Source organism: Centrocercus urophasianus, unplaced genomic scaffold (genome assembly GCF_019232065.1).
Source record: "Centrocercus urophasianus isolate 14NV4802_14NV808 unplaced genomic scaffold, USGS_Curo_1.0 seq_29, whole genome shotgun sequence".
In the NCBI taxonomy this organism is placed as follows: Eukaryota; Metazoa; Chordata; class Aves; order Galliformes; family Phasianidae; genus Centrocercus; species Centrocercus urophasianus.
Window position 1 is genome coordinate 10,893,195 of NW_024884855.1, and position 27,122 is coordinate 10,920,316.

General features: G+C 47.4%; 1 protein-coding gene across 2 annotated transcripts; it reads left to right on the plus strand.

Moving 5' to 3' along the window:
- The first annotated feature begins 309 nt into the window (after positions 1–309).
- Positions 310–27,122, plus strand: INTS1 (integrator complex subunit 1). Of its 2 annotated transcripts, none has more exons than XM_042828088.1 (47): positions 310–399; positions 487–777; positions 1,837–2,033; positions 2,303–2,440; positions 2,535–2,694; positions 2,930–3,035; positions 3,298–3,484; positions 3,609–3,754; positions 4,018–4,159; positions 4,483–4,659; positions 4,871–4,979; positions 5,530–5,650; positions 5,889–5,966; positions 6,381–6,538; positions 7,153–7,249; positions 7,642–7,733; positions 8,006–8,066; positions 8,372–8,569; positions 8,772–8,901; positions 9,082–9,261; positions 9,352–9,501; positions 10,038–10,217; positions 10,411–10,515; positions 11,437–11,604; positions 11,949–12,060; positions 12,495–12,656; positions 13,462–13,608; positions 14,017–14,115; positions 14,390–14,514; positions 15,214–15,468; positions 16,167–16,326; positions 16,813–16,953; positions 17,339–17,519; positions 17,603–17,726; positions 18,241–18,359; positions 19,377–19,464; positions 19,952–20,178; positions 21,128–21,251; positions 21,734–21,867; positions 22,265–22,457; positions 22,725–22,852; positions 23,676–23,788; positions 24,322–24,435; positions 25,252–25,322; positions 25,843–25,934; positions 26,051–26,160; positions 26,585–27,122. In XM_042828088.1, exons 1-47 carry the CDS (start codon positions 342–344, stop codon positions 26,698–26,700), a joined length of 6,564 nt encoding a protein of 2,187 aa, XP_042684022.1. In that variant the 5' UTR covers positions 310–341; the 3' UTR covers positions 26,701–27,122. The 2 variants fall into 2 exon arrangements, with proteins under 2 accessions (XP_042684022.1, XP_042684024.1); XM_042828090.1 differs by having other exon boundaries at positions 12,498–12,656.

Sequence of the window (27,122 nt, forward strand, 5' to 3'; positions counted from 1 at the left end):
ATTCTCCACCGTGTCTCCCTGTTCCGCAAACGCTCCAATTCCCCTTCCGTCTCCCAATTCCCCCTCCATTCCCGATCTCCCATGACCTCAGAACTGCAGTTCCACTCCAGCCCGCGGGGCGGCGCCTCACACCGTGCCCTAACGGGACCTCCGCGACCTCCCACCACCAGGCGGCGCGATCTCTGCTCACCCATGGCGGGGCGGGAGGGGCCGCTCGCCGATACCGCCCCGGCAGTGGGGCGCACGCTTCGCTTCCGCCTTTAGGGCGGGGGCGGAGGGAAGTTCCGCTTCCGGGTCGCGAGAGCGGTGTGCCGGCGTCGGTGTCCGCGCCGTGCGGCACCATGAACCGACCGAAGGCGGCGGCCGTGCGGCGGCCCAGCGCCGCGCCCAAGCCCTCCGGTGAGTCTGAGGCCGCGCCCGAGAGGCCGGGGCGGGGGCCGTCCCGTTTGCCGTCGCGGTCCCCATCACGGTTGTCGTCCGTTGCAGCTCACCCGCCGCCGGGAGACTTCATCGCGCTGGGCTCCAAGGGTCAGGGCGGCGATGGCAAGGCCGCCGTCGCTCTACTGAAGCCGGCGCCCGCCGGGCTGCCCTCGGAGCGCAAACGGGACGCGGCCGCCGCGCTGTCGGGCCCCGCGGGGCTGGGCGGGCTGAGCAAGCGGCCCAAGCTGTCTGCCACGCCGCCCCTCAGCGCCCTGGGACGCCTGGCCGAGGCGGCCGTGGCGGAGAAGCGGGCCATCTCGCCCTCCATCAAGGAGCCGTCCGTCATCCCCATCGAAGGTAAGGGCCGGCTGTACGCCGTCGCGGCAGGGCGCGGCCTCGGCTTGGGGTTCGGTTTGCAGGAAGCCTTTCCTTTAGCCTGTGCGGCACCTTTCGTGTGCTGTCCTTAAGGCTTTCCCCTGCTGGATAGGGGGCGAAAGTCACAGTTTCATCACCTTGTCTTCCTTGTTCATGTTGGGTTGTGTTCATCTTGTCTGAAAAATTTAATAGGAAAAACACCACAGAGGGGCTAAAGGTATGCAGATTGTAGAGTCGGCATCATTAAGGTTGGATAAGATCTCAGAGATCACCTCGTCCAACTGTCAGCTCATGCCCAGCACAACACCAGGCCACGTCCCTCAGTGCCACGTGCATGTGTTTATTAAGTGCCTCCAAGGATGGCAGCTCCACCAGCTCCCTGGGCAGACTTGCCAGTGCCTCACCACTCCTGAGAAAGGAAAGTTTGTTGCTAGTATTAACCCTGACCCTCCCATGGCACAGCTTAAGGCCGTCACCTGTCCTGCTGTCACTGTTACCTGCAAGCAGAGGCTGACCTCCATCTTGCTACAGCTTCCTTTCAGGTGGTTGCTGCTGCCCCGTCCCTGGAGGTGTTCAAGGCCAGGTTGGATGGGGCCCTGGGCAGCCTGGTCTATCTATTTAATACCTGGCCTGGTATTAAATGTGAAGGCTGGTGGCCCTGCATGTGGCAGGGGGTTGGAGATTCATTATCCTTGAGGTCCCTTCCAACCCGGGCCATTCTGTGATTCTGTGGTTGTAGAGAGCCTTCTCCAGAGTGAACAATCCCAGTTCCCTCAGCCTCTCCCTGCAAGACTTGTGTTTCAGATCCTTCACAGCTTCCTTGCCCTTTTTCTTACATGCTCCAGGGCCTCAGTCAGTCTTGTGTTAGGAGTCCTGTCACATCCCACCTGCAAGAGAAAGGAAAGGATGGCCCAAAACCGAGCACAGTATTTGAGGTGTGGATCCATGTTTTGCTTTCCTGGCGGCTGATCCTGGCAGAGTATCAGGGCAGGTTGTTTTGCATGAGGGTAAAAACTGGTGCCTGTGTGTTGGCTGTTGCAGTTGTGCCCACGGTGCTGCTGGATGAAATTGAGGCAGCAGAGGCAGAAGGTAACGACGACCGCATTGAGGGAGTGCTGTGTGGAGCGGCCAAGCAGCTGAAAATGAACCGAGCCAAACCTGATACCACGCTGTACCTGAGCCTCATGTACCTGGCGAAAATCAAACCAAATATATTTGCCACTGAAGGAGTTATCGAGGTGAGAGCTGTGTCACACGGGGACTCCTGGGCTTCCTGAAGCATCTGACTGCATGTTTCTGAAGTATAATTCTGGGGTTCCTGCCACATCACGGGTAGGATTGTAGCTGCTGTCTGGCCAGAAAGTAGTTAGCATGCCTTTGTAAATACTGCAGTTCTGTGGCAAGTTACTGAGATGTGTAGCTTTTTTTTCCTAAAGCTTTTCTATATGATTTTTGGGTATGTAACTTAAATTTTTTGTTTGTTTTTTTTTTTCATATAATTTTCCAGGCATTGTGTAGCCTGCTCCGAAGAGATGCCTCTATTAATTTCAAAGCTAAAGGGAATAGCCTTGTGTCTGTCTTGGCCTGCAACCTTCTCATGGCAGCTTACGAAGAGGATGAGAACTGGCCAGAGATCTTTGTCAAGGTTGTTGAACAAAGGGTGTTTCTGCTGGGCTGAGGCAAGTTGTATGAGAAAGTTTGAGTGTGGTTTGTGTTCTCTGCTGCTTTCTTTCCTATAGGTTTACATTGAGGACTCCCTTGGAGAGCGCATCTGGGTGGACAGCCCTCACTGCAAGACATTTGTGGATAACATCCAAACTGCTTTTAACACAAAGATGCCTCCTAAGAGCATGCTCTTGCATGGGGAAGTTGGTCGTAGTGGTGGGGACATTAGTGCTGGTAAGTGGATGTTTGAAAAACATTAGCAAGGACTTACAAACAGATGTGAGCAGTGTGTTACTTGATGGAGTCCTCTAGAGCAGATGTTGAGTTTCTGGCATTGCTTTTCCCTTCTTTGCTGCCCTTCATTTTGAGGGCAAGCAGCGAAAGACTCGAATGATGTGCCTGTATGTGTGAGTGATAAGTGGTGGAAAGAGTTGTCTCATGGTGTGTGCTTTGTGCTGATCTCTTGTAGGAAGTAGCCCACACCCTTCCATGACAGAGGAGGAAGACAGCCAGAGTGAGCTGCTGATTGCAGAGGAGAAAATGAGTCCAGAACAAGAGGGCCAGCTCATGCCCAGGTAAATTGCTTTCCTTCCCTGTCACAGCCATGTGACACATCTGCCTGTGCTCACCCACTCCTGAAGTGCTGTGGCAGAGCTCCCTCTCTGCACGAGCTGTCCCACGACACTTGCTAGAGAACGTTGAATGTCAGGAGAAATGAGTAGATTTGTTTTTGTAGTCTTTACCGTGAACAAGAAAGAATGCTGATCTCTGGACACAGTGAAGCATGACAGAGCTGGCTTGGGAGAAAGTGAATAAAATGCAGTTTGTATGGCCCAGGTACGACGACCTTGCAGAGAGTGTGGAGGAGTACGTTCTGGACATGCTGCGGGATCAGCTCAACCGGCGCCAGCCCATGGATAACGTGTCCAGAAACCTCCTTCGTCTGCTGACAGCAACTTGTGGCTACAAAGAGGTGCGACAGATGGCTGTGCAAAGGCTGGAGATGTGGCTGCAGAATCCTAAGGTGAGGATGGAGACTGCTGGACCTCGAATTTTTTGGACCTGGTTTGAAATTCAGCCAGTAAGGCGAGTTCCATTTCTGTTCTGTGTTGGCCGGTGGCTGCAGTTCTCCTGTTCTTCCTCTGCAGTTGACCAAGCCAGCGCAGGACTTGCTCATGTCTGTTTGTATGAACTGCAACACTCACAGCTCAGAGGACATGGAAGTTATCTCCAACCTGATCAAAATTCGTCTCAAGCCAAAGGTCCTTCTCAACCACTACATGCTGTGTGTCAGGTGAGTGAGTGACTCCGTGTGGATGATGTGCCCAGGGCCTTGGCTCTGGATGGGCTTGCTAAATATCTGCTTTGGCCATGGGAGATTGGGTCACATTCACACGAATTTCACTGGTGTGGAAACCCTTCAGTAATCCTTTAGCATCTCTGAACACACCTACTGCTGCACCTCCTTTAGTTTTGTGTATTAAACACTTCAAAGAAAAATCAGAGCATGAATCTAGCTGAAGTTTAAGCTTACAAACCTCTTGTCTTCCCTTGCAGAGAGCTGCTGAATGCACACAGGGATAACCTGGGAACTACGATTAAGTTTGTGATTTTCAATGAACTTTCAAATGCAAGGAATCCCAACAACATGCAGATCCTGTATACTGTTCTTCAGCACAGCTCAGAGCAAGCGCCAAAGGTAGGCGCAGCATCTTGTGTGACCACTGGTGGGCCCAGATCCCTGCCTGCGAGTTTTAGCTGAACTGTGTCTCAAATGAAATCTTCCCACAGGCAGCTGTGTGTGTGTATCATACTGTTTTGAGATCACCTTGGTTAACTTGTTATGAATAAATGTGTATGGGCATCTTTTGGCTCCCGCATTCAGAGCGACCAGACTTGTGGCGATGAAATGTCCTTAGAGACACGTATTATAGCTCACAGGTGTCTGAACGACAAACAATATGCTTTTTGTTTTGTAATTGCTGATGTTTGCAGTGCACTGACAGTCCTGTTTTCTCTCAGTACCTAGCAATGGTGTTCCAGGATCTTTTGACTACTAAGGATGATTACCTGCGGGCTTCGCGGGCTCTGCTGCGAGAGATCATCAAACAAACAAAACATGAGATCAACTTCCAGGCCTTCTGCCTGGGCCTCATGCAGGAACGAAAGGAAGCCCAGTATGCAGAAATGGAATTCAAGGTAGCACTTTGCTTGCTCCATGGGTGGTACCAGGGGTGTGCTGGGCTTTTCTGTATCTGGTCTTTTTCCCCTGTTATTTGGGTGACTCAGTATTGTGTCTTGCAATTCATAGCAGATCTTCCATATTCCGTTTCCAGACAGTCACGACTTTATCTTTTTATGATGAAAAACTTCAGAAGATGGCTGTAATTTGGTTCTCTTTTGTTTTCAGGAGCGGTTTGTCATCCACATAACTGATCTTCTAGCTGTCTCCATGATGCTTGGTATCACAGCCCAGGTGAAAGAAGCTGGAATTGCCTGGGACAAAGGAGAGAAAAAGAGTAAGCATAAAAACCTAGCTTCCTTCTGAAGATGGGTAGATTTTGTTAGATATCTCCAGGCAGTGCTGGGACTGAGTTACAGCTAGAATTAGAAAGAAGTGTATGCCAGTGTTCTGAATAGAGGTATGGGGCTGATGCTGTTATCCCACGACCAACAGAACTGTAAGTAGATGTGGCATTTGCACGTTGGCTGAATAGATGGGTGCCTTTTGTGGGACAAGGTCACATTTGGGGGAGCAGCAGTAAGGATCGCCAAGTACATGTTTCTGAGGTGGCAGAGCTTTTGGGATAGCACTGAAGTGACTGCTGAGATGTCTTCTCATGGTCTTTACTCCTCTGTACTACGTTTTGGGATTTTGTTGCAGCGTGCATCAGAAAGTGAAGCATGTGTGCTGTCAGTGTTGGGATGCTAAAGACTCTGACTTCTTCGCAGTTCACTTAATGTTCAGAGCATTCGTTACTAGCTGCTCTTGAAATGTCTGCCATCTCCTGCTTTGCTTTGGATGGCATTCTTGTATGTGTGTAGATTTGTAATCTGACTGTCTTTCAGACTTGGAAGTGCTGCGCTCTTTCCAGAACCAAATTGCTGCTATCCAACGAGATGCTGTCTGGTGGCTTCATACAGTCGTTCCATCTATCAGCAAGCTGGCTCCAAAGGACTATGTGCACTGGTAAGAGAGTTACTTGGGAACCTACTGTGCTTATCCAGTCCCTTTCCCAAAATGGCACGTTGTAAAGGCCCTTGCACGTGTCCTTTGGAAATTCCTTGTGACAGGTTATCTGATCACAGATGATTCTTGTGGACCCTTTGTTATCCTGTCTGATGTCTTTTCACTGTGGAAAATGAACTGTTGAATGTGTTGTTGAGACTCACACGGATCGTGCTTACTGTCCTCTCCGTTCTGACAGCCTCCACAAGGTGCTTTTCACAGAACAGCCGGAGACCTACTACAAGTGGGACAACTGGCCCCCTGAGAGCGACCGCAAGTGAGTGCGCACTCCGTCAGTAGCTGGGAACACAGGCAGAGCTGCTGTAGCTAGGGGCAAAGGAACTGGTGTTTTCTGGCGCAGTTGCTCCGGTCTCCCTGCTCTTCTTCCTTGATTCTTTTTCCCTGTGCCAAGCTGTTCTGTATCTTAATGCTGTAATGGTGAGAAGGACAGCCCTGTACTGGTGTAATGCTAGGGAGCTCAGACTTGCACAGACTGAAGTGCAGAGGTACAAAGCAACACAAGCAGTTTGTTTCAGATAGTTGCATTTGGACCTGGAGACCAGGAAAATGGTTGGAAGCTAAACTGTGCTTTATTTTCTGGTCAGGTGAGCTGTAGGGTCTGTGGAGGGTTTCAGCAGTCTTCGTGCTGCCGTCAAGAGAAGCACAATTGATTGTCTGTTGTCTCATGCAGCTTCTTCCTTCGCCTGTGCTCCGAGGTGCCCATCCTCGAGGACACGCTGATGCGGATCCTTGTGATTGGTTTGTCCCGGGACCTTCCTCTTGGCCCTGCGGATGCCATGGAGCTTGCTGACCACTTGGTGAAGCGTGCTGCAGCTGTGCAAGCAGATGGTGAGACTGTACAGAGCTCCAGCCAGCAAGTGGTTCCTTCTGGCTGTGTCTGCTCAGCACCGCTCAGAGCTGAGGCAGCTCCTGCCGTATTCCAAAGAGCCTCTGCATCGCTCAGACGTGTTTTAATCTTGATGGCAAAGCATTTGGCTCACAGCCAGCTGTATGTTGCTGTTGCTTTCTCACTTTCTCCTACCGTTTCTGCCCGTTACTCATCATCAGTCATTGGGGTGTCTGGGAAATACTGGTTTTGGTGAGGATGAGAGGCTGTGATTTGCCACCCAGAGATTTGAGTTAGCACTTCTAAATCCAATTCAGTCCGTTATCCAGACAAGGAAATGAGCAGAAATTTTTAGGCCGTTCAGAAGTGTTGGAAGTTAAAGAAATTAACCCACGTGTTCTGTGGTCTTCTCATTTATGTCTCAGTACCATTATGGCTTGTTTTAAGTGTTGCTGCTTTTTGAGTTGTGGCTTTTTAATCCTGTAATATCATGAGAACAAGACCACGATGACATAGTTGCTTGAAGCTGAATTTTTGTTGCTTTGTTGGTTTTCTTGAAGGACTTTCAGCAAGGTAGACTGGTCAATAACTTGCTTTGTTTTTTCCTCTCCCCCAGATGTCGAGGTCCTCAGGGTAGAGAGAATCCAGCTGATTGATGCTGTCTTAAATCTGTGCACTTATCACCACCCAGAAAATATTCAGTTACCCCCAGGGTAAGGCTTATCACATAGATAATCTCAGTGTGATCTAGTTCATTTTCACTTTACAACTGGCAGTTCTAGTTCACAGATTTCAGGATGCTTTTTCCAGTTACAATTTTTAGTAATGAAATCCCAGAGAAATCTTTTCAATGTTGTGCTCTGGTGAGAATTTCTCCTAGGCAAAAGTAGTTCTGAGTCACAGAATGGACTTTTCTTTGCAAGAACTCTGGACTTTCTGCTCTAGAAATGTTCAGCTGAACGCTGTTGTCACACTTGCAAGAGATTTCTTTTTTTCCTGGAAACTACTGAACTGATGTTGCCAAATCCAAACAGTGTATGATTAAGTAGAACAGTTTTGTAGTGGCTTCCAGTAACCAAATTGTATCTATTGATGGCTTTTGTAGGTACCAGCCTCCAAATCTAGCTATTTCTACCCTGTACTGGAAGGCCTGGCCTCTCCTGCTTGTAGTGGCTGCATTCAATCCTGAAAACATTGGTGAGTGTGAGCATTTTCCTGGGTACCAGTTCTGCTGCAACAACTGGCTAAGGGGCTGGCAAGTTTGCTGTGCTGCATGCTCCTCGTGTGTGTGAGAATAAACAGTGAGGGGGTTTTGACTGGCGTGCGACTGGAGTCAGTGTCTGTGCCCTGAATGTGGTGGGATGTTCCACAGTAAGCTTGTCTCTCCATGACTTGGACTGTGATAGAATCTCTGTAAAAGCTCTGACTTTTTCCTGTTTTCCTGAATACCTTTCTCTTCTATGCTGTAGGTCTGGCTGCATGGGAGGAGTACCCCTCTCTAAAGATGCTCATGGAAATGGTCATGACAAAGTTAGTACGTCTAGATCCCTCTATAAATTGAGTGTTTCTGAATTCAGCTTGTGTCTATTGGCTTCTTCCATTTAGTGGAGCTGGCAGTAGTGCTGCTGTTTGAGTGGGAAAGGAGTTTTCCCCCAGGAGAACATAACCAGCAGGGGATGACTGTGATGTAAATTTGCTGAAAGGCTCTCAGTCTCCCTGGCACTGCTGGGAAGGTGCCTTTTTTTGTGTGTGTTTTCCCTAATAACATGGGGACATTCTTGTTTCGTAAGTCTTAAATGGAGCAAGATAACTGGTCTTTTTGCTTGTTTTCTCAGTAATTACTCCTATCCTCAATGCACCTTGACGGATGAGGAGACACGCACAGAGATGATTAATCGTGAGCTACAAATCTCCCAGAGGGAAAAACAGGAGATCCTTGCATTTGAGGGTCATCTTGCTGCCGCATCCACAAAACAAACCATCACAGAGAGCAGCAGCCTCTTGCTATCCCAGCTGACAAGTCTGGACCCTCAGTGAGTACCCTTGTACTCTGTTGGTGTTGGGAAATCCCAGTTAATCCTGGTCAGGAACTCCTGCTGCTAATAAGGAGGTTGGTGGGGGTAGGACATGTAGGATACGTGTTGCAACTTGTATGTAGTCTTCATGCACTGCTGAACTGGTTGATCACAATGAACGTGTGCCTTGTATGTGATTAACCTCTTGTTTCTCTGGCAGGGGCCCTCCACGCAGGCCTCCACCGCATGTCCTGGAGCAGGTGAAAAGCCTGAACCAGTCTCTTCGCTTGGGCCACCTCCTGTGTCGAAGTCGTCATCCTGACTTTCTTCTCAACATCATTCAAAGGCAGGTAAGCTCCACGGATGGATTGGCAAAATTAGGATCTGATCTCTTCTCTCTAAAGCTTAAGCAGAGTGAGGGACAGGAGGGAGCTGAGTGTGGTGCAGGAGAGGGTGGCTTATTGCTCATGAAATGATTAGCGCTGCGGCAATGTTCTGCTGATCCTGCGTTGTCATTCCCTGCTTCATAGGCTTCATCGCAGTCAATGCCATGGCTGGCAGATCTGGTTCAATCCAGTGAGGGCTCCTTGGATGTCTTACCTGTGCAGTGCCTTTGTGAATTCTTGCTTCATGATGCTGCTGATGAGTCGACCTCAGGTGAAGAAGAGGAGGAGGGTGAGAGTAAAGAGCAGCGTGCCAAGAAACGCCAGGTGAGTGGTCCATGGGGCTCAGTTCTGTTACCTGCTTTCAGTGTATCCTGGATTTGTTTTCACTGGGAAGGCCAACTTCTCGCTCCACAGAGACAACAGAAACAAAGGCAGCTGCTTGGACGGTTGCAAGACTTGCTTTTGGGTCCCAAGGCAGATGAACAGACAACCTGTGAGGTGCTTGACTATTTCCTGCGACGCCTGAGTTCCTCCCAGGTGGCTTCACGGGTCCTGGCCATGAAGGTGAGCAAAAGAAAAATCTTCTCAACTAGGGCTTATCAGAAGCTGAGGGTTGAGAGCAGTATTTTGTATCATCCTTCTTTGCTAACTCATCTCGATCTCCAGGCCCCATCAAACGCACTTGTGCTTCCTGCTGCTCAGAATCTTCTCTGTCCAACAGCCAAGTAGTACCATTTTAAGATAAAGCTGGATTTTGCTGTTTCCTGTGAAGTTCACGTGTAGACTCAGCAAATTGTGAAGTACAAGGAGTAATTGGCAGCAGCTGTTTTCTGTGGGGAGTGTAAATTAGTAAATGCCTGGTGCTCTAGAGCACAGTCAAGGCAGGCAGAATTGCAGAGTTTGAGATCATGCTTACAGAGGACTGAAACTTTAAGCAGGGTAGCTGTCAAGCAAACAAGTTACATGTTGGAGGTTGTGTGCGTGGCAGTTGGATCACTCCCTGATGTCTGAAGCTTGTTTCTCTTCTACTCACTAGTATGAAACTGGTGGGTCCAGCTGTGGCCTCATACACACAGGCTGTGCTTGTGTGATTTCTGCAGGGCTTGTCTTTGGTGCTATCAGAAGGAGGACTGCGGGATGGAGAGGAGAAAGATCACCCCATGGAAGAAGACTCTGGTGATTCTGAACTGCTGCAGGGTTATCAGTGGCTACTGAGAGACCTCCCAAGGCTGCCACTGTTTGACAGCGTTAGAGCAACAACAGCTGTTGCCTTGCAGCAGGTAGGTGTTACCTGGAAGGGATAAGTGACCAGCTCCTGGGCAAATATTCTTTATGCTGCTCATGCTAAAACAGATCTGAGCAAACTGTGTGGCTGTGGTGTTGTCGTTTTTATATTCTCACAGAAGAGCGTACTTTCTGCTGGTGCTTCTTTTCATCACTTCCTGATCTCTAATGAGAATCGTGTCATTCTAGGCCATCCACATGGAGACAGATCCCCAGACCATCAGTGCTTACCTGGTGTACCTCTCCCAACATGCCCCTGTGGAGGAGCAGGGACAGCATAATGACCTTGCTCTGGTGAGAGACAGGGATGCAAAGACAGAGGGATTGCACGGGGAGCCCTGATGTGTTGAACTTGTTGCCCAGGGCAGTGGTGGCTTGCTGTACCAGCAGGATGGGGTTTTTGGGAGCATGTGAAATTGATAACTGCGTGGTTGTGTTTCTGGATATTTGATGGAGGGCAGCTTGTGTGTTTGGTTTCATACTCAAACAGAAGATCAGAGTCACGATCTCCAGTCTAGCAGCCCGTCTCGGATAGTATGGGGAATGCAAGAGCAGATAGTGTTTTGAAGGGAATGTCACCATCTGGCAGCGTTTCTCAAGTAAGCAGGTGTTAAACCTGCATGTATCTGGAGAGAGAATGGAAAGTCAGGAACCTTAGTGGTGGAATATTCACTCTTCTGTAACTGAAATTGAATTTCTGACTCATTTTTTTTTTTTCCTTGTTCAAGTCTGGTGATTTTGGGATGGTTGGCTTGTATACAGTGGTTATTCATTGTTCTCACTCTGGGTGCTTTTTTCATAGCTTTATAAGTCCACTGACCAGCATCCTTTGTAACAGTCTTCTAGAGGCTCACTTGCATGGATCTAGAGATTCAAAGGCTCTTTCTGCTTTTTGTAGATCCTTTTAAATATATGGGTGTTGCTAAATGTTCAGAGAAACACCCGTTCTTATTATGCAAATACTGGTAAATGCTCCCTTTTCATGGGATGCATTAGAAAGCATCTGTGCTACAACTTGGGAGCCTGTAAGTTTTCACAAGATGCATGCAAATCGCTTGGTCTTTGCAATTTGATTCCTGTCCTTTCTACATGTGTTGGTCTCCAGAATCACATTAACTGGGCTGACGATGGAAACTGGAGGATGCAGCTTAGTAAGGCAGGAGGTTCTGCCTGTGTTCCTTTTGTAAAGACCTCACAGATGTGTTTCTCTTGCAGGATGTAGCCCGGCTCATAGTGGAGCGCTCCACCATCATGTCTCACCTCTTCTCCAAGCTGTCATACTGTGCTGAGTCAGATGCAGTACTTGTTGCTCTTCTCTCCATCTTCTCTCGCTACATCAAATGCATGCGCCAGAGTAAGGAGGGTGAGGAGGTGTACAGATGGGTGAGTTCCTCCCTACCTTTCGTAGGCAGGTAGAAGAATGTTAACACAAAATGTGCCCATGTGGGCTGCTAAAAATGTAGAAGCTGTGTCTGGTTCAAAAATTTCCTGATCTGAGAATAGTTGGAGGTTGATGTAGTATCAAAAGTGTGTGTGTGTGTACATAAACATCACTTTGTTTTCCTTATCTTCTTTTGCCACTGTTGGAGATACTGGGGCTAGGTTGAACTTGGGTCTGAGCAGACTTGTCCATTCTTATAGTTTCCTTTCACCTGCTTCTCACAGTACTCATTTCCTGTTCTTTCCCCACCATTGCTCATCTGTTTGTTTTTCTCCTTTTTTCCCAGTCGGAGTCACAGGATCAGGTATTCCTTCGTTGGACTAGTGGTGAAACAGCCACTATGCATATCCTTGTGGTGCATGCCATGGTCATTCTCCTGACACTAGGGCCACCTCAAGGTTAGTAACTGTACTCAGATTTGTTCAAGGGGTGCTGGGCTGCACAGAGAACCTCTATCTGTGTAACAGGTTAGGTCAGTGCTAATTCTACCCACAGTTGTCCTTTGCAACATTTGCTAACAGCTGTAGTATTCTAATAGATGTTGCTGCACTGAGTGAAGGATTTGCAGGCTGATTTGCTGCCTTCTGCAGAGAGCAGAAAGTATCGGAATGGTGTGTGCCTCCCTGCTAAACAAGGACTTCAAGGATTATTGTGGGATGAGAACTGGGCACTCAAATACACACAGGCCACATTTCCATTTGATAGTGTTTATTCCTAAGTTGTCTCTAGCCTTTGAGCAAGAAAGGGTTTTGGTGGATTGATTTGTACAGAGAAGGATAGAATATTCTAGGTCCTTATGTTCATAACAAAGATTTTTGTGTCTGCTTTTAAGCAGGGGATGGTGATTTTTACACATTATTGGATATATGGTTCCCGGAGAAAAAGCCCCTTCCTACTGCTTTTCTGGTTGACACCTCAGAGGAGGCCTTGCTGCTCCCCGACTGGCTAAAGCTGCGCATGATCCGCTCTGAGGTCCCGCGGCTCGTGGATGCAGGTGAGCTTGTGGGATGTTTGCTGGTGTTTCAGACCCTCCTGTAGGGAAGGTAGTCTGCTCTGCTCGGTTCTTCTCTGCGTCCAACTACGTGGGTGCTTTTGTCAGAGCAGACCTTGCAGTGAGCTGCTTTTGTGTGCAGCTGAGTGATGGTGACTATTACTTCTAAAGCAGGGGAGAGCTTGTACAGCTTCTGTGTTTTCTGTGTGCTTTAAAGGAAACAGGTGACTGTTATTTGGATGCTATCTACACTATAACAATTCAGCTCAAATTAAAGTGCGCAATCACCAGACACCAGGCACAGCCTTGCTTCTATAGGATGTGGTGTGCTTGTAATGTGGAGAGCAGTTGGCTGAAGAATGCAAGCTGTATCTGTAGTTACTTCTGTCCTTGCACAGCTTATCAGTGCTGTCTTTTTCTTCCTGGTGTTCAGAGCTTTGTCCCTTTCTTGCTAATTAAATGACAGCTCTCTATAGCCAGTGATTGAATTATTCAATAACTCCTGCCTGCAGCCATTAACAGAGAGGGTGGAAGTTATTTTTTTAATATGGATGATTGAGTTCCTGAGGTTTTGATCAAATTAAACAGGAGATCAAATTAGTCAGTGAGTGAATTAACTGAAAGATGCAGTAAGAAGGCAGTGACTTGCAGAGCAGCGTAGGCAGCAGTCAGACTTCTGGCTTTAGGCTCTCTGCAGTCCTGTCATTAATGTGTTGCTTGGTCCAGCCAAAAGTACAATACCAGGTAATAAAGATGACCCTCTGTAAGCAATTTGGTGATCTGGGAACTCAGTGCTTTTGTATTTCAGCCCTGCAGGACCTGGAGCCACAGCAGCTGCTTCTCTTTGTTCAGTCCTTTGGAATCCCAGTTTCCAGCATGAGCAAACTTCTGCAGTACCTGGATCAAGCAGTATCTCATGACCCACAGACACTGGAGCAGAACATTATGGACAAGAGTAAGAGCTTTGCTGAGATTAACTAGGCGTTCTACTTTGTCTTAAACAGTCATTGTGAGTACATCCCGTGACTTCCTTGTGTAAAACCCAAACTAGTTCACTGGACTCTGTGGCAGCTGCTTTGGTGGCTCGTTGCCTCTGTCGAGACCACCCTAGTTCTTGTCTAGATGGCCCTTGACTCTATTTCCCGAAGAAGAGAAGGGTTTTTCTGAACTGGATTGTACAAAGTATGAATAGTCTGGAGGCTCAACTGTAAAAGAAACAGGCCTCATTTGCATCATGTTTACGAAGTCCAAATGAACAGCAGAATGTCTCCTCTGTGGTAGCTACACAAGCAGCGACCAATTCTGTACTGCTTTACTGAAGAGGGAGAAGTAACGTATTCATATCTTGTCCTTTTTTTTTCAGACTACATGGCTCACCTTGTGGAGGTTCAGCACGAAAGAGGAGCGACAGGAGGCCAGACTTTCCACTCCCTGCTCACAGCCTCCTTACCAGCCCGCCGAGGTACTGTCCAGGATAGCTTAAACTTCAGAATATCCAAGTTGTCTTTCAAATGTCTTTGCTGCTCAAGGGAGGAATTCCAGTATTATTGGAGTTCTTCTATAGTTATTTGTTCCGAGTAGTATGGAAAAGCAGGTATTGCTTTGCCTTGAGGGAAAAGCTACTGGATTTCTCAGTACCTAGAGACAGGGAAGCTGAAGATGATTCAGTACTGGGGCTCCAGATGCTACTTATCATAACAATATTTTCCTTTCTTTTTTTTTTATTCTTACTACAGACAGTGCTGAGACTGCAAAGTCAAAATCTAGCCCTGAGAGCAATCAAGGCCAGAGCCGAATCCGGGCCTTAAGCCAGGTTCGGGTTCTGGGCCCAGAAGATGATCTAGCAGGCATCTTCCTGCAGGTACTGGTATAGCCTCGAGCTGGTTGTCCATCACCTCCTTTCCTGCAGCACCTTTGCAAAATCCATATTGTTTATTTGCCTCTTTTGCTCCATTCTTCCTGCAGTGTTTGTAGGCAGGGAATAGGAGAGCCCAGCAGTAAGGCTGTGCTCTTACAGTCTGGCGGAGTTGATGTTGGATGGACTTGTTTTTTCGTGTATTCTGAACATGATGTGGCTTTTGATCATGCCTAATACTGTCAGTGCCTGCAAGCACGTTACCATCTCTGCATCTTGTTTGTTCTGTGTATAGTGCCTTTCGTCTCAGCAGTGCATGGAGGATTTGTGAAATGCTCACAGGGCCTCGGCAACAAAGCTGTATGCAAACAGCCTTTGTGCTTTGGCATGTCTGCTAGCAGAGCCTTCCTCTCTCTGTTGACTTCAAAACAAACCTTCAGGGAATTAATTGGACCAGTTGATCGCCTGTATTTGGGTAGTGCAGTGATCCCCCATGGTGTCAGTGTTGACAGTCGGGTTGGTTTTGCATAGGTGCTGTTCCTGTAGCAGGCACTAGAATATTGAAAAAGCTGTATCAAGGTTCTAGTTGGTTCGCAGTCAGTCTGATCATACAAGGCAGATTGATCCTCTGCCTCGGGGTACTTTGTGGTATGGAAAGTCCTTTCATTTGCTTTCATAGACATATTCTGTTCTGCATCCTACCAGCTTTTCCCAATAAATCCAGACCCACGGTGGCAGAATTCAAACCTGCGCCCACTTGCCCTGGCATTACAGCAGGCCCTGGGGCAGGAGCTGGCTCAAATCCGCCAGGGAAACACACAGGTGACCGGGATCACAGCACAACTTCTGCAGGCAGTAGCTGCACTGATGAACTCACCACACAGTGGTGCACTGGTGATGGCTATGCATCGTAACCACTTCATCTCCTGCCCGCTGATGCGCCAGCTGCACCAGTATCAGGTGAGTGGTGCTGGACAAGAATCTCTGTAGCACTGAACAAAGTAGGCTGGGGAGGAAACTAAATCTGCTGTGCATCTACTCTGTTGTGTGCAGATTTTCTACCTGTGTAATGGTAAAAACACAGCCTGGGAGCATAATACAAAGGGGCTTAAGTTGTCTGAACGTAAGACAGCTGAATGCCAGTTGGCCATGTTAGCCTAGCACTGCTGAGAGTTGGGGCTTACCTTCAGGGCTAGGTGAACCTGAAGCAACATAGTAACGGTGGCACTGTGGGTTTGCAGCTGTGAGTCCCCTGTTTTGGAATCTCCAGTCTGTGCTGTTGTGTAGCATGGACATGTCTTGTAAGCCAGAGCATCTGCAGACAGTTTATGAAAGGAAGCCTGTAATTCCTTAAGGAGAACTTCAGGGCAGGCTAAGAGTTACCAGTAAAATATCTCATTCCTTTCATGGTGGAAGAAGGCACGAAGCTACCCTTAATTATGCTTAGAGAGGTATTTTGTTTGTGACTGATGTTTTCTGCCTTGTGTTTCCGTGTTAGAGGCTGTTGCCTTGATTTCAGTGAGGTATGGTCCAACAGAACATACACCATGGTGTACTCTGTGTATTCATGGCACTATGTGCTACTGTCTGCCCCTTCTGCTATCTTTGTTTTATTCTTGAAGTGTGTGTAAGAAGGTGTCTTTTGCTGCTCTCCCCAGCGCTGCATGCCACAAGACACTGCCTTCTCCTCCCTCTTCTTCAAAGTCCTCATGCAGATACTGCAGTGGTTGGACAACCCTGCAGTGGAAGATGGTCCTCTGCGTGCTCAGCTGAAGGGTTTTGCTGTGCAGTACTCCTCAAGGCACAGGATCAGTGACGGTACTGGCATTGTGCAGCTTGTGGGGCTCTGAGTGGACCAAGTGGGTTCAGAAAGGCACAGAAACAAAGCTAGTTTGCAGTAGACATTTGTTAGCATCTGAGTAAGCAGAGCAGATTTCTCAGGGAAAACTTCCATTTGCTCAGGTAAGGAATCCCGTACTAGCTGTAGACCTGGAAGATGAGCATGCAAGAATGCTCACAGAACAAGGTCATGTCATGACTTGTAGTTATTGTCATCTGCCATCTGTTGGGAAGAGACTGTCACCGAGAGCTTCATCAGGGAAATGAGTTTGTGGTTGTAGAGTATTCTCTTAATCCACGTTGTCCCCGAGAGCTGTCAAGAGCTGCAGAGGGAGTCGAATGACAGTGGGATGTTGTGGGTGTGTATGTTTGAGTAGTCGTGTGCCACTACAACATGGTGCCTCTGTGGAAGAGAGACCTGGTGTTGCTTGTCCCTCAGATGCCAACGCTGTAATTTCTTTGCAGTTCGAGGTGGTTTCTTGCACCTCACAGAAGCTCTGACTTTCCGTCATGACCCTGACTTGATCAGCTCCACAGTACGTGCCATTATTGCAACCCTGAAATCAGGAGAGAAGGGTAATGTGGAGCCAGAGCTCATCAGCAAAGGTATGACTGTCTTCCTGCTCTCCTCTCTATCGCAGCAGCAGGTTGAAATTCCAGCACAGTGAGGGAGTACCTCATAGATAGACAGTGGGAAGCAGGAAAATGCAAACTGATCTAAATGTGGCCTATTTTATATCACCTCCTTTCCCTGTGCTGGTATGTGGGTTTGTCAGCTGTGACCTAGGACTGACTTACAGCAAACTGTCAGTTTCTGCTAACCTAATAAGAAATAGAAATCTGCTATTCCAGATAGAAATGGTTTCTCTCTTCCTTACTGAGCCAATCTCTGGGGAATTCTGAACTGATTGATTGCCTTCATGAGACACTTAGAGCGTTGCATAGCTTTGACCACACACTGAGGTTAGTGACATCTCTTTACCTCTGCTAGTCCTTCAGGGCCTGATTGAAACTCACTCTCCGTACTTGGAGGAACTCCTCACAGTCCTCTTCTCAGCTACTGTTGAGACTCCTGCCAGATTTCCTGCCATGAAACCAATTGCTGTGGTGAGCTCCTTGTTGCTCCAGGACAAGGAAGAGACAACAGTGAAGAAAGAGCTGGATAGTTGCAGGTGAGCCTATGCAACGATGGGAACTCAGTGGGAGGTCTGGTTTCCTGGCATCACCTCTGATACTGGCTTTGTTTTCTTTGCAGTACCGAAGCTGCTTGGCTGGGGCCATCCTCTGGCCTTTTGAATGACTGGCTGGAGATGTTGGACCCAGAGGTGATCAGCAGCTGCCCTGATCTCCAGCAGAAACTACTGTTCTCCTGGAACAAGGTAAGAGTTGTTGGGTGGAGAGACTGCTGTGCTAAAACCACCTTTGTGGGGTGCTGGCCTGCACCGTGAAAAAGGGTTATGGTGGAGTTTTATGTTTTGCCACATGTTACCATAACTGTTTGAGAGCAGCACAGTCTGACTAACAGAGATTCTGGTGCATCCTTCTCAGTACGAGGCACATTTTCATCTTATCTTTGTACTTCTTCCACCCTGTTCTTTTCAGGACTTCAAAGAGTGTTACAGACACAATGTAGTCCCATAATAGCCTAGCACTCTGTGTTTTCATGTGTATTTTTGAAGACAGTTAAGTAGCCTGCCCAGAAGTGCTATACCAAAGCTAAGGCTAAAGCTGAATGTCATGACTTCTGCCATGTTTTAAACAGAACTGCAGTTCAAATCCTCAATCCACGTGTTCTGTTCTGTGCTGTCTGCTTGCTTGGATTGCCATCATCGTCTCTTGTGTCCACCTAACAGCAAGAATCTGTTCATACATCTCAATTTTTGGTCCTTTCAGGCAGGATCCCAGGTGCCCTCCTTCCGCCCGTATCTCTTGGCTCTTCTCACTCATCAGTCTAGCTGGACTACGCTGCACCAGTGCATCAAGCTTCTGCTTTGCAGAAACCGAGAGCAGAGGTGAGTCTTAGTGGTGGGTTTTTTTTGAGCCTAGCAGAGTTTTGAGTTGGGCAATTTGCTGTCTGAGAGAACAATCAGAAGCTGCGAACAAGAGCTGCTGAGTTCCACGGTGCGTGTGCCAAGAGATGCAGCTCAGCCAAAAACAGGCTTTGCGAGAAGGATGCTGATTTCAGTCATGCTGATTTGTGTACCTTGATTTAAATATTACCTGCTGCTTGATGGAAAGAGCACATAAAGATTTGGCTGTGTTTTAAATAGGAAATACTAATCATTTAGGTAATCCATCTAGCATTGCCCTTGTTGATAATCTTTATGAACGTGGGGACTGAAAGATGGCTTGGGTGGCCAACCAAAGGGAGTCTGTGTACCTGGGCAGGCTCTGCTGGATCCACTGCTTGTACTAAACTCCATTACCAGTCTTTCTCTAGCCCAGTTCTGATCCTGGGAGCTCCCTAGCTCTCAGCTCCTGGAGTTTTACTGCAGTAGTAGTGTCTTGCTTACATTTCTTACACTTGCAGACCAGAATGCACTAACAGCTAGTAAGTAGTGAGGCAGGGGCATGATTAAACTAACAGTACTTCTAAAGCCAGCAATATTTGTTTCCTGCAATTTCTTTATTGATTTGCTCACTAACAATTTAATTTCTGCAATCCAGGATAGCAGGCAGGATGTTCTGCACACTGCAACATGAAGATCACTGGTCGTCTTGCATCAGCTGTAATGTTTGTGACAGACTTTTGGCCTTGTGGTGCATGACTGCGCAGCCACTGTACTGTTGTTGAATGCCATTTGTTGGGCACCATACCTGTGTTGTGCTTACTGCAACAAATATTTAGTCATAATCTGGGAACAGAACCAAGCCCCTTCTTGGGACTTAATGGATCCTATTTTTACATCTTGCAGATGTTTTTCCTTCACAGTGCTTGTGATGTTTAGAGACAGTACCACGTGTTTGCGTGCTGCCTGAGGGCTGCATTGACTCTAATTGCAAATCTGTCTTCTTTTGTCTTCTGGCAGGTTTGATCCAACTGCTTCGTTGGATTTCTTGTGGGCCTGTATTCATATCCCTCGGATCTGGCAGGGAAGGGACCAAAGAACTCCTCAGGTAGTGGTTCAGTTCTTCCAAGTTTCCTGTCTGGATGGAGTGAGAGGTGATTCTTTCATATTGCATGACTTGTCATGGCCAAGAGGCAACTGAAGTGATACAGGTGCAGTGTGCCAAATTTGCTGCCTGTACCTCAGCTGGTTGCTTAGCTGCTCTACTCCATTATATATTACAGTGGCAGTTTTGGGTTCAGAAAGCTCATTTGAGCACACATAAGTTTGCCCCCTTGACATTTCCTCTGCAGCTCCTGCAGAGTTGCTACAATATCTATTAAAGATCTAGTCAAAAAGCTACAGCAATGAGCAAGCTAAAACCCAGCGTGGGATAATTCCCACTTTGCCATGAAAAGGCAGTTTTAATCTCTATTTGAGTTTCCACATTACTTAAGTCTCATCTTAAGAGATGCTCCTGTCTGTCTGGGGGAAGTGTGACTAGAACTAAAGATCTAGGGATTCAGCTGGGATTAATTTTGTGTTCTGCATTGCAGAAGCGCCGTGAGGAATTTGTGCTCCATCTAAAGGCATCAGAATTGATCAGCATGGTGGAGCTGATCCTGGCTGAAGCAGAAACCAGATACCAGAACACAGAAGAGGCTTCCTGCACGCTCATCCAGTCTCGACTGCCCCTGTTGCTGAGTTGTTCTCACGGGGACCTTGAGAGCATGAAAAAAGTAACAGAGTATTTGACCAGCTGCATCCAGCAGTGGGGTAGCAGGTGGGGTCGCAAATGAAAACTGCTCTAATTGTAGTTACTTGGGCACAGGCAGCCAGGTAATGATGAGACTTGACAGCACGTCTTCATTAGCAAGTGTTCTAGAGCCCATATAACAAGTGCTTCCCACACATTATCTTCCCAGACGTTTTAGGAGAGTAAAATGTCACTCTGAAGTGTTACTAGAACCAAGAAGGTCACCTTAAAAGTGAAATTGCAGGGCATGTTTTCTTTCAGGAATTTTGGCATAAGATGTTCAACATTACTTTTTTTTTTTTTGTCGTAAGTCAGCTGTTGTTCTTAATTACCAGTTCCTAATGTAGATTTTCTTGTCTACTCATGCCTTGAATCATTGCTTATAATGCAAACTGTGCTGATCATTATGATTGTTTTCTAGCAGCTGTGTTAGCACTGTTGGGAAAGCAGCAGATAGTGTCTTTGTGTCAGTGGAGCAAATTGACCTAATTTTAACTTCATTTATGGTAATAGAAAAGATGCCTCGTAATTTCAGTTGCTCCTGCATGGTGATGCATCTCAGGCAGGTGTGCTAACTGTGAACAGGCCAGTCTGAACAGTTGCACTTCTGACTTACTTTTTTGAGCTGTTGATGACCATGAGTACTACATAGAGGAATTCTGCTCACTGGAGATGGATATAGGACAGGAAAGCCTGCTTCCAAGGGTAGCTATGTAACCCATTTTCTAACTCCAGCACTGGAAACGGCCTCACGGTAGATCCCTGTAGATCATGGATCCCTGTAGACTGTGCATGTTTTGAGAGTAGTTCAAAAAGAAACACAGGCTGAATAAACACTCTTCAGATTAGTGGTGACTGCTGTGCAAAGTTGTTTAGCACATACACAAGAAAACTTTTAATAATCTGATGGGTCTGTGATGTTTGCTGGTTGAGCTAAAGAAGTAACCAGAGGCTCTCCTCTCCCCTTTTCTTCCAGCTCTGTGGGAAAATGCTGCCAGGACCTTCTGCTTCAGATATACCTGCAGCTACCCGAGCAACTTGTGCCTCTGCCTGAGATGCTTCTCACCAGTGAAGGAGCCAGAGACAGCAGCACTTGCAAGGTAAATAGAGGAGCTCAGAAAAGCCTCTTTTTCCAGTTGTGCACCTAGGGCGAATGCTATGTTGAGGCTCTGACTAAAAGGAGAGAACTAGAGAGTGCTGGTTGGGTCATTTTGGTTTCTTAACTTCACTCTTCAGTTGCCCCTTCCCTGCCTTCACGTTCAGGAGCAGAGTTTAGGTATGATTTATTTTTCATTGTCCCTCTAGAAAATACTTTAAGCTCTGATTTATATAAATTTCTGTGTGCCAAAGGCTTCTGTAAAGCGCAAGTGTGCAGGCGTGTGATCCTGCTTTGATGTCTGTAGGGACCGTGGGCTTCAGATCCTGTGCCAGCTGGAATGCTGCATCTGCTTGCAGGTTCTACCTGGGAATAATTTCTGTTAACCTCATCTGTAGTTGGAAAGTATTTGAGAAATGCTGCTGAAGAGCCACAGGCTTGCTTGTGCTTTAAACTTAACTATTTACTCGCTACTTTTCTTTCCAGCTTGATGCCCTGGTTCACAGATTCATTAACCTCCTTGCAGACACCAGTGACTCCAAGTCATCAGAAAGCCGCGTGTGGGATGCCAACATGGCATGCAGGAAGCTAGCTGTGGCTCATCCTATCCTCCTCCTCAGGTACTGCTCTCTCCTTTCACCATCCATAAGACTGAGTTGACTGAAAAGCATCAACCTTTGCCATAGGAGTGGGGGGCAGGCTTGGAGCAGTCATGTAGATTGTGCAGAATCTGTGTTCGTTTATGAAACCTAGAAGAAAGGGCAGCAAAGCCATATCTTTTATAAGGAGGCAGCACTGGTTTTGGCTCCTTGTTTGTCAGGAAACAATCCTCATAGAACTGCAGCCTACAGGACAGAAAATGGGTGGGAAATGGTGACTGCTGATTCCATGGATACTGGGGTCAAACCCAAAACCTTGGGAGAGTTTGAGGGACACTTAAAGCCACTGGGACGTAACAACATGCAATTCTATTTAGGAAGAGGCTAGAGCTGGATGGTCTTCTGTTTGGTGTTTCAGGCACTTGCCGATGATTGCAGCTCTGCTACACGGCCGTGTTCACCTCAATTTCCAGGAGTTCAGGCAGCAGAACCACTTGACCTTCTTCATCCACGTCCTGGGGATCCTGGAGCTGCTTCAGCCGCAGGTCTTCCAGAATGAGCACCAGGCGGCACTATGGGACTGCCTGCTCTCCTTCATCCGCCTGCTGTTGGTAGGCAAAGTCCTTGCTGCGCGTTGTGTGCGGGCTGCCAGCCGCTAGAGGGAGAAGCTAATGTAACACGAGGCCAGCCCAAGGTTCTGCTATAGGGAGGGAGAACCTTGGTGTATCTTAAGAGCCAAAAGATGTATAGAGTACGTTGGAGAGATTATAACAGGGGAGGCCAGCGACCAGTAATCTAATTCCTGGGCCCCGGAGGTGCAGGATGGAGCAATGAATCATTGCTGTTTTTGTTAACTCATCATCCCTACCCTTTCTCAGAACTACAGGAAATCCTCACGACACCTGGCTGCTTTCATCAGCAAATATGTCCAGTTTATCCAGAAGTACATCACGTGCAATGCACAAGCAGCTGTCTCCTTCTTGCAGAAGCACTCGGATCCTCTACAGTAAGCATTTTAGTCCAGTTAGCCCAGTTAGTTCATGGAGAGATTGCTCAGGCAGGGTGCCATGAAATAATCTGGCAGGGGACAGCAAGATAATGTGACAACAGTTGTTAATGTGGCACTTTTCACCCTTGCTTGCTTAAATGTCTGTTGATATGAACAGCATGTCCCTTTTTATAGCTGAAAACAGAACCTGACAAAGTTGGGTGATAATCTGAACTCACATAATGAATTAAATGCCCTGATAAGGTATTGCAGTGCTCTGCAGTCATTTCCAGAGAGCCAGCAGCAGAGTCTTTACCTAGAGCAATAACAGCAGGATCACAGCTGCAGATACAGGGACAAACTTATTTGAGTACTAATAGGTCATTCTGAAAGTAATGCCTCCTATTTATTTCCACACACTGCCTCGCTGTGCTTACATCCACTGTTTGGTCTCCATAAATATTCAGAAATCATCAATCAATGGGTGCTGTTTTTTCCACATGGAGAAGTTCTGTTCCTCCCCTTTGCTTCATCTGCACTTCCATGTCAGATGCCATTTTGCCAGACTGCCCCTCTACTGCCATCTGTCACACAGCAACAACATGTAACAGAAAACTGGCAGAAAGCTCACCCTCTACTGCCATACCACCAACATCCATCTCTGATATTGTAGGCCAGCATAATGAAATGGAAGGCATTAATTTTGGAGCAACCCCTGTAGGGTTTCCCTGAATAGGAAAAATCTTGCTTCTGAGAAACTGCTTCTACCATGTTTAATTTATGTGCTGTTAGTTCTCCTCGTGCCTTTACTTCTATTTAAACATGCCATCTGTTCCACCAGTGACCTGTCATCAGACAACAGTGACCTAGCAATGCTGAAGTCCCTCCTGGCTGGGCTGAGTCTGCCTAGTAAGAGCAGCATCTTGGACAGAGGCTCTGAAGAAGAGAAGGATGGTGAGTCTGACTAGGATGCAAGAGTAATTCTAGCTGGCAAACCTGCAACGCTTTGTGGAGTGCAGATGTTTTTGTGTGCTAAATGCAGCGTTTCTCCTACTCCTAGTGAAAGGTGTTTAGAATGGGGAGTGGCACTTGTATGCTCCACTGTTTGAAAGCAGTATCTGGAATGGGTCAGCTTGTTTTGCTGTCAGTGGTACCACTACTGGTGCAGAAGAAAAGTTTTAAGGTTGATTTTCGTTACTGTGGATTTTACATTCCAATGCCTCGCTTCAGGATCAACCTGTCAGGAGACCCTAGGGTACATTCTCTTCTCTTTGCAGCTTGTGTGTGATAACTATTCGGTATTAAATAGTGTTAGGAAGGTTTGTTTTCTTTACATCAGCAAGGGCTACCAGGAGGTGCAGTGAGACAGGAGGCTGCGAGAGCTGGGAAGCATTGCTGCTGAGCTGATGGCTGGTAGGGAACACTGGATTTGTCTCCCTGTTAAAACTGTAAACTGTCAAAAGTGACCTGTTGTCATTCTGTACCAGATGAAGCGGCAGCTGGCTCACTCCCCCTTGTCAGTGTGTCTCTCTTCACTCCTCTCACACCAGCTGAAATGGCCCCATACATGAAGAGGCTCTCTCGAGGCCAAACAGTTGAGGGTAAGTGCCAGAACATCGTGCAAATGCAGCCACGTGCCAACGTTCCTCAGCTGTCAGCTACAGGTTTGTTTCCTAGAAGTCTCCAGCAGTTAGGATGTGGTTTTGTTTTGGATGCCTTGTCCGTAGCTTTCTGTGGTTCTGTGACAGAGGCTTCTTGTGATGCTGTGTCACTTAATACAGCAGTGCTGCAACTGCCTCTTCTTTCAGGTATCTTGAAGGTGCTCTGGGAATTTGCATGAGTAACTCATGGAGTGTTACAGTCCACGTTCAGCCAGCACTGATCCAGTGACTCTGCTCTGGAGCACTGATAGGAGTGCCATTTTATTTAATACAGTAAAAATACCAAACTGATTAGAAGCATGATTTTGTTTGAAATCCCAAATGACCTTCGTGAAGGAAAATCACGTTTACCTGGCATATGGCAACAGCATGCTGCTTCTCCTGAAGTGTTCTGAAATCACAAGTGTCCAGTGTTCATATCAGACATAAGCTGTGGTATTGGGGTGACAGTTGTCCTTCCACCCTAGAAACTGGTGGAAGAAAAAAGTACTCTGGAGTTGAAACATCATGCCCCACTCCACTCCTTCCCCTGCCCACGTCGTGACAGTGCTGGTGACCCCTGCTTGGGCAGTTTGAGATATGTTGATATAGCAAGTGAGCTGCCTTGTTCTCATCCTTCCTTTTTCAATAACTGTCTTTATTACTCTAGCTCTGTGTGCAAGTAGTAAAACTTGACTGGTTGGGAGGCTGCGTTTGTAGGTCCTTTGCTGAATCAGTGAATTTCAGTCATTCCTTTTAATGTGTGTCTTCCACCAGACATTTTGGAGGTGCTGACAGACATTGATGAGATGTCCAGACGGAGGCCAGAAATTCTTTCCTTTTTTGCTGTGAGTATGACATCTCTAAATGCCACTGAAAGTCAAAGATTCTGTTCACTAGAGTGTGTTGTACAGCCAGCTTAATTGCTTTTCTTACTCTCCTTTTGGGGGGGAAGGTGGTATTACATTTCCCCCAAGATGCTGCACTTTCCATTAGGCTTTCTGACAGCAGGCAGTACGTACCTTCCTACTGTCTTCTCTCCATTGCATAACAGTTCCATCATCCCCTTGAACTTCTCTATATATCTGAGGAAGTAGTAACCTTCTGTCCCCTTTACAATAATGGGACTAGGAGAAAGCAGAACAGCTCCCTAAAAAAAACACACAGGAGTGCAAGGAAAATTCCTATACACCATAAGATGACAGAAGGGTGCTTTAAAGCATTCAAAACAGGATAATCCTTATTACAGAGAGATTTCCTGTCTCGGCCAGTACCTGCTGGATCGATGCTGGAGGGGTAGTAATGCAAGTCTGCACAGTTCTGATCCTTATATGGCCCTGTGATCCTTATTTATGCCTCTTCTCTCAGACAAACCTACAGAAGCTGATGAGCTCATCAGAGGAGTCCTGCCGAAATCTGGCCTTTAGCCTGGCTTTGCGCTCCATTCAGAACAACCCCAGGTGAGGACCGTGGGGACTCAGGATATTGTGAGTCACTGAGGGGCACTGGCTGCCCACTGTGCGTGGCTGCTGATGGTGAACTGGGCTGCACTGATGCTGAGATGTTTTATTTCTAGCATAGCTGCAGACTTCCTTCCTACCTTCATGTACTGCCTTGGCAGCCGAGACTTTGAGGTGGTGCAGACAGCATTGAGGAACCTGCCTGAGTACACCCTCCTTTGCCAAGGTAAGTCAGGATCTGCCTGCTCTGGGGTACGTGCTTGGTGGCCTTGCAAAAGTCAAAACTGAGCTCCTGTTATGAAAGCAGCCTCCTCAGGAAGTTGCTAGGAGTCAGAGTTGCTCAGAATAGTCTGTCAAACATGTTGGTCATCTGTATCAATGCTGCTTTGGTCTGAGCATCACAGAGAGGAGACTTGCCATAGAGATGAGGGAGGTTTCCTTGAAACAGATTTGCTCCTTTACGATCTTCCTCTCTGAGTTGTGATCCCTCACGCAATCCCAAACCCTCAGGGCCATTACAGGGTGAATTATGCCCTGTTCAGTCATAACAGAAGGAGGAACGTCTTGCACGGCTACAAGCATTCATCCAGGTGCTCACTGGCAGATTGCTGCTCTCAGGCCGCTCCTCACGCTGTGTTTCTCTTTCGCAGAGCACGCTGCAGTGTTGCTGCACAGGGCCTTCCTGGTGGGGATGTACAGCCAGATCGATACCAGCTCTCAAATCTCAGAAGCCTTGAAGGTCCTGCACATGGAGGCCACAATCTGAACACGTGGGTCTGGGAGCCTCGCTTTCAGTGGAATTGAACTGGACCCCCAACAGCTGCATTGAGGCCCTGTAAGAAGGCACTGTACTTCAACCAATGTTCTGAAGGATCAAAGAGTTGATGTCACAGGCCACAGCAAGAGCAGGAAGGGGCAAGGACAGATCTGTCTGGCTAAGTTGCCGTTACTGTGGGGAAAAAATCTCCTGAATATTGTGCCAAACAGGGACCAGTTTTGTCATGGAGTCTTAGGGCAGTGGCTGACACTTATTTTGTGTTGTTTTTTATGGTTTTTTTTCTCCTCCAAGAGGGCAGAGCTGCTGGGAGAGCAGAAGGAAGTTTTGGCCCTTTCAGTTGAAGTCTCTGCACCTTATGCTGGAAAAAAAATGTGGATGTGTGCAGGGGGAGAGACCATTTAATGTTTTGG

Bases quoted from the DNA above. Each gene is read 5' to 3' on its own strand.
- INTS1 (XM_042828088.1), top strand. From the start codon at position 342: ATGAACCGACCGAAGGCGGCGGCCGTGCGGCGGCCCAGCGCCGCGCCC. The intron at 15,469-16,166 runs GTGAGTGGTGCT...TGCTCTCCCCAG, and splicing joins GCCAGCTGCACCAGTATCAG to CGCTGCATGCCACAAGACAC. The intron at 17,727-18,240 runs GTAAGAGTTGTT...TGGTCCTTTCAG, and splicing joins TACTGTTCTCCTGGAACAAG to GCAGGATCCCAGGTGCCCTC.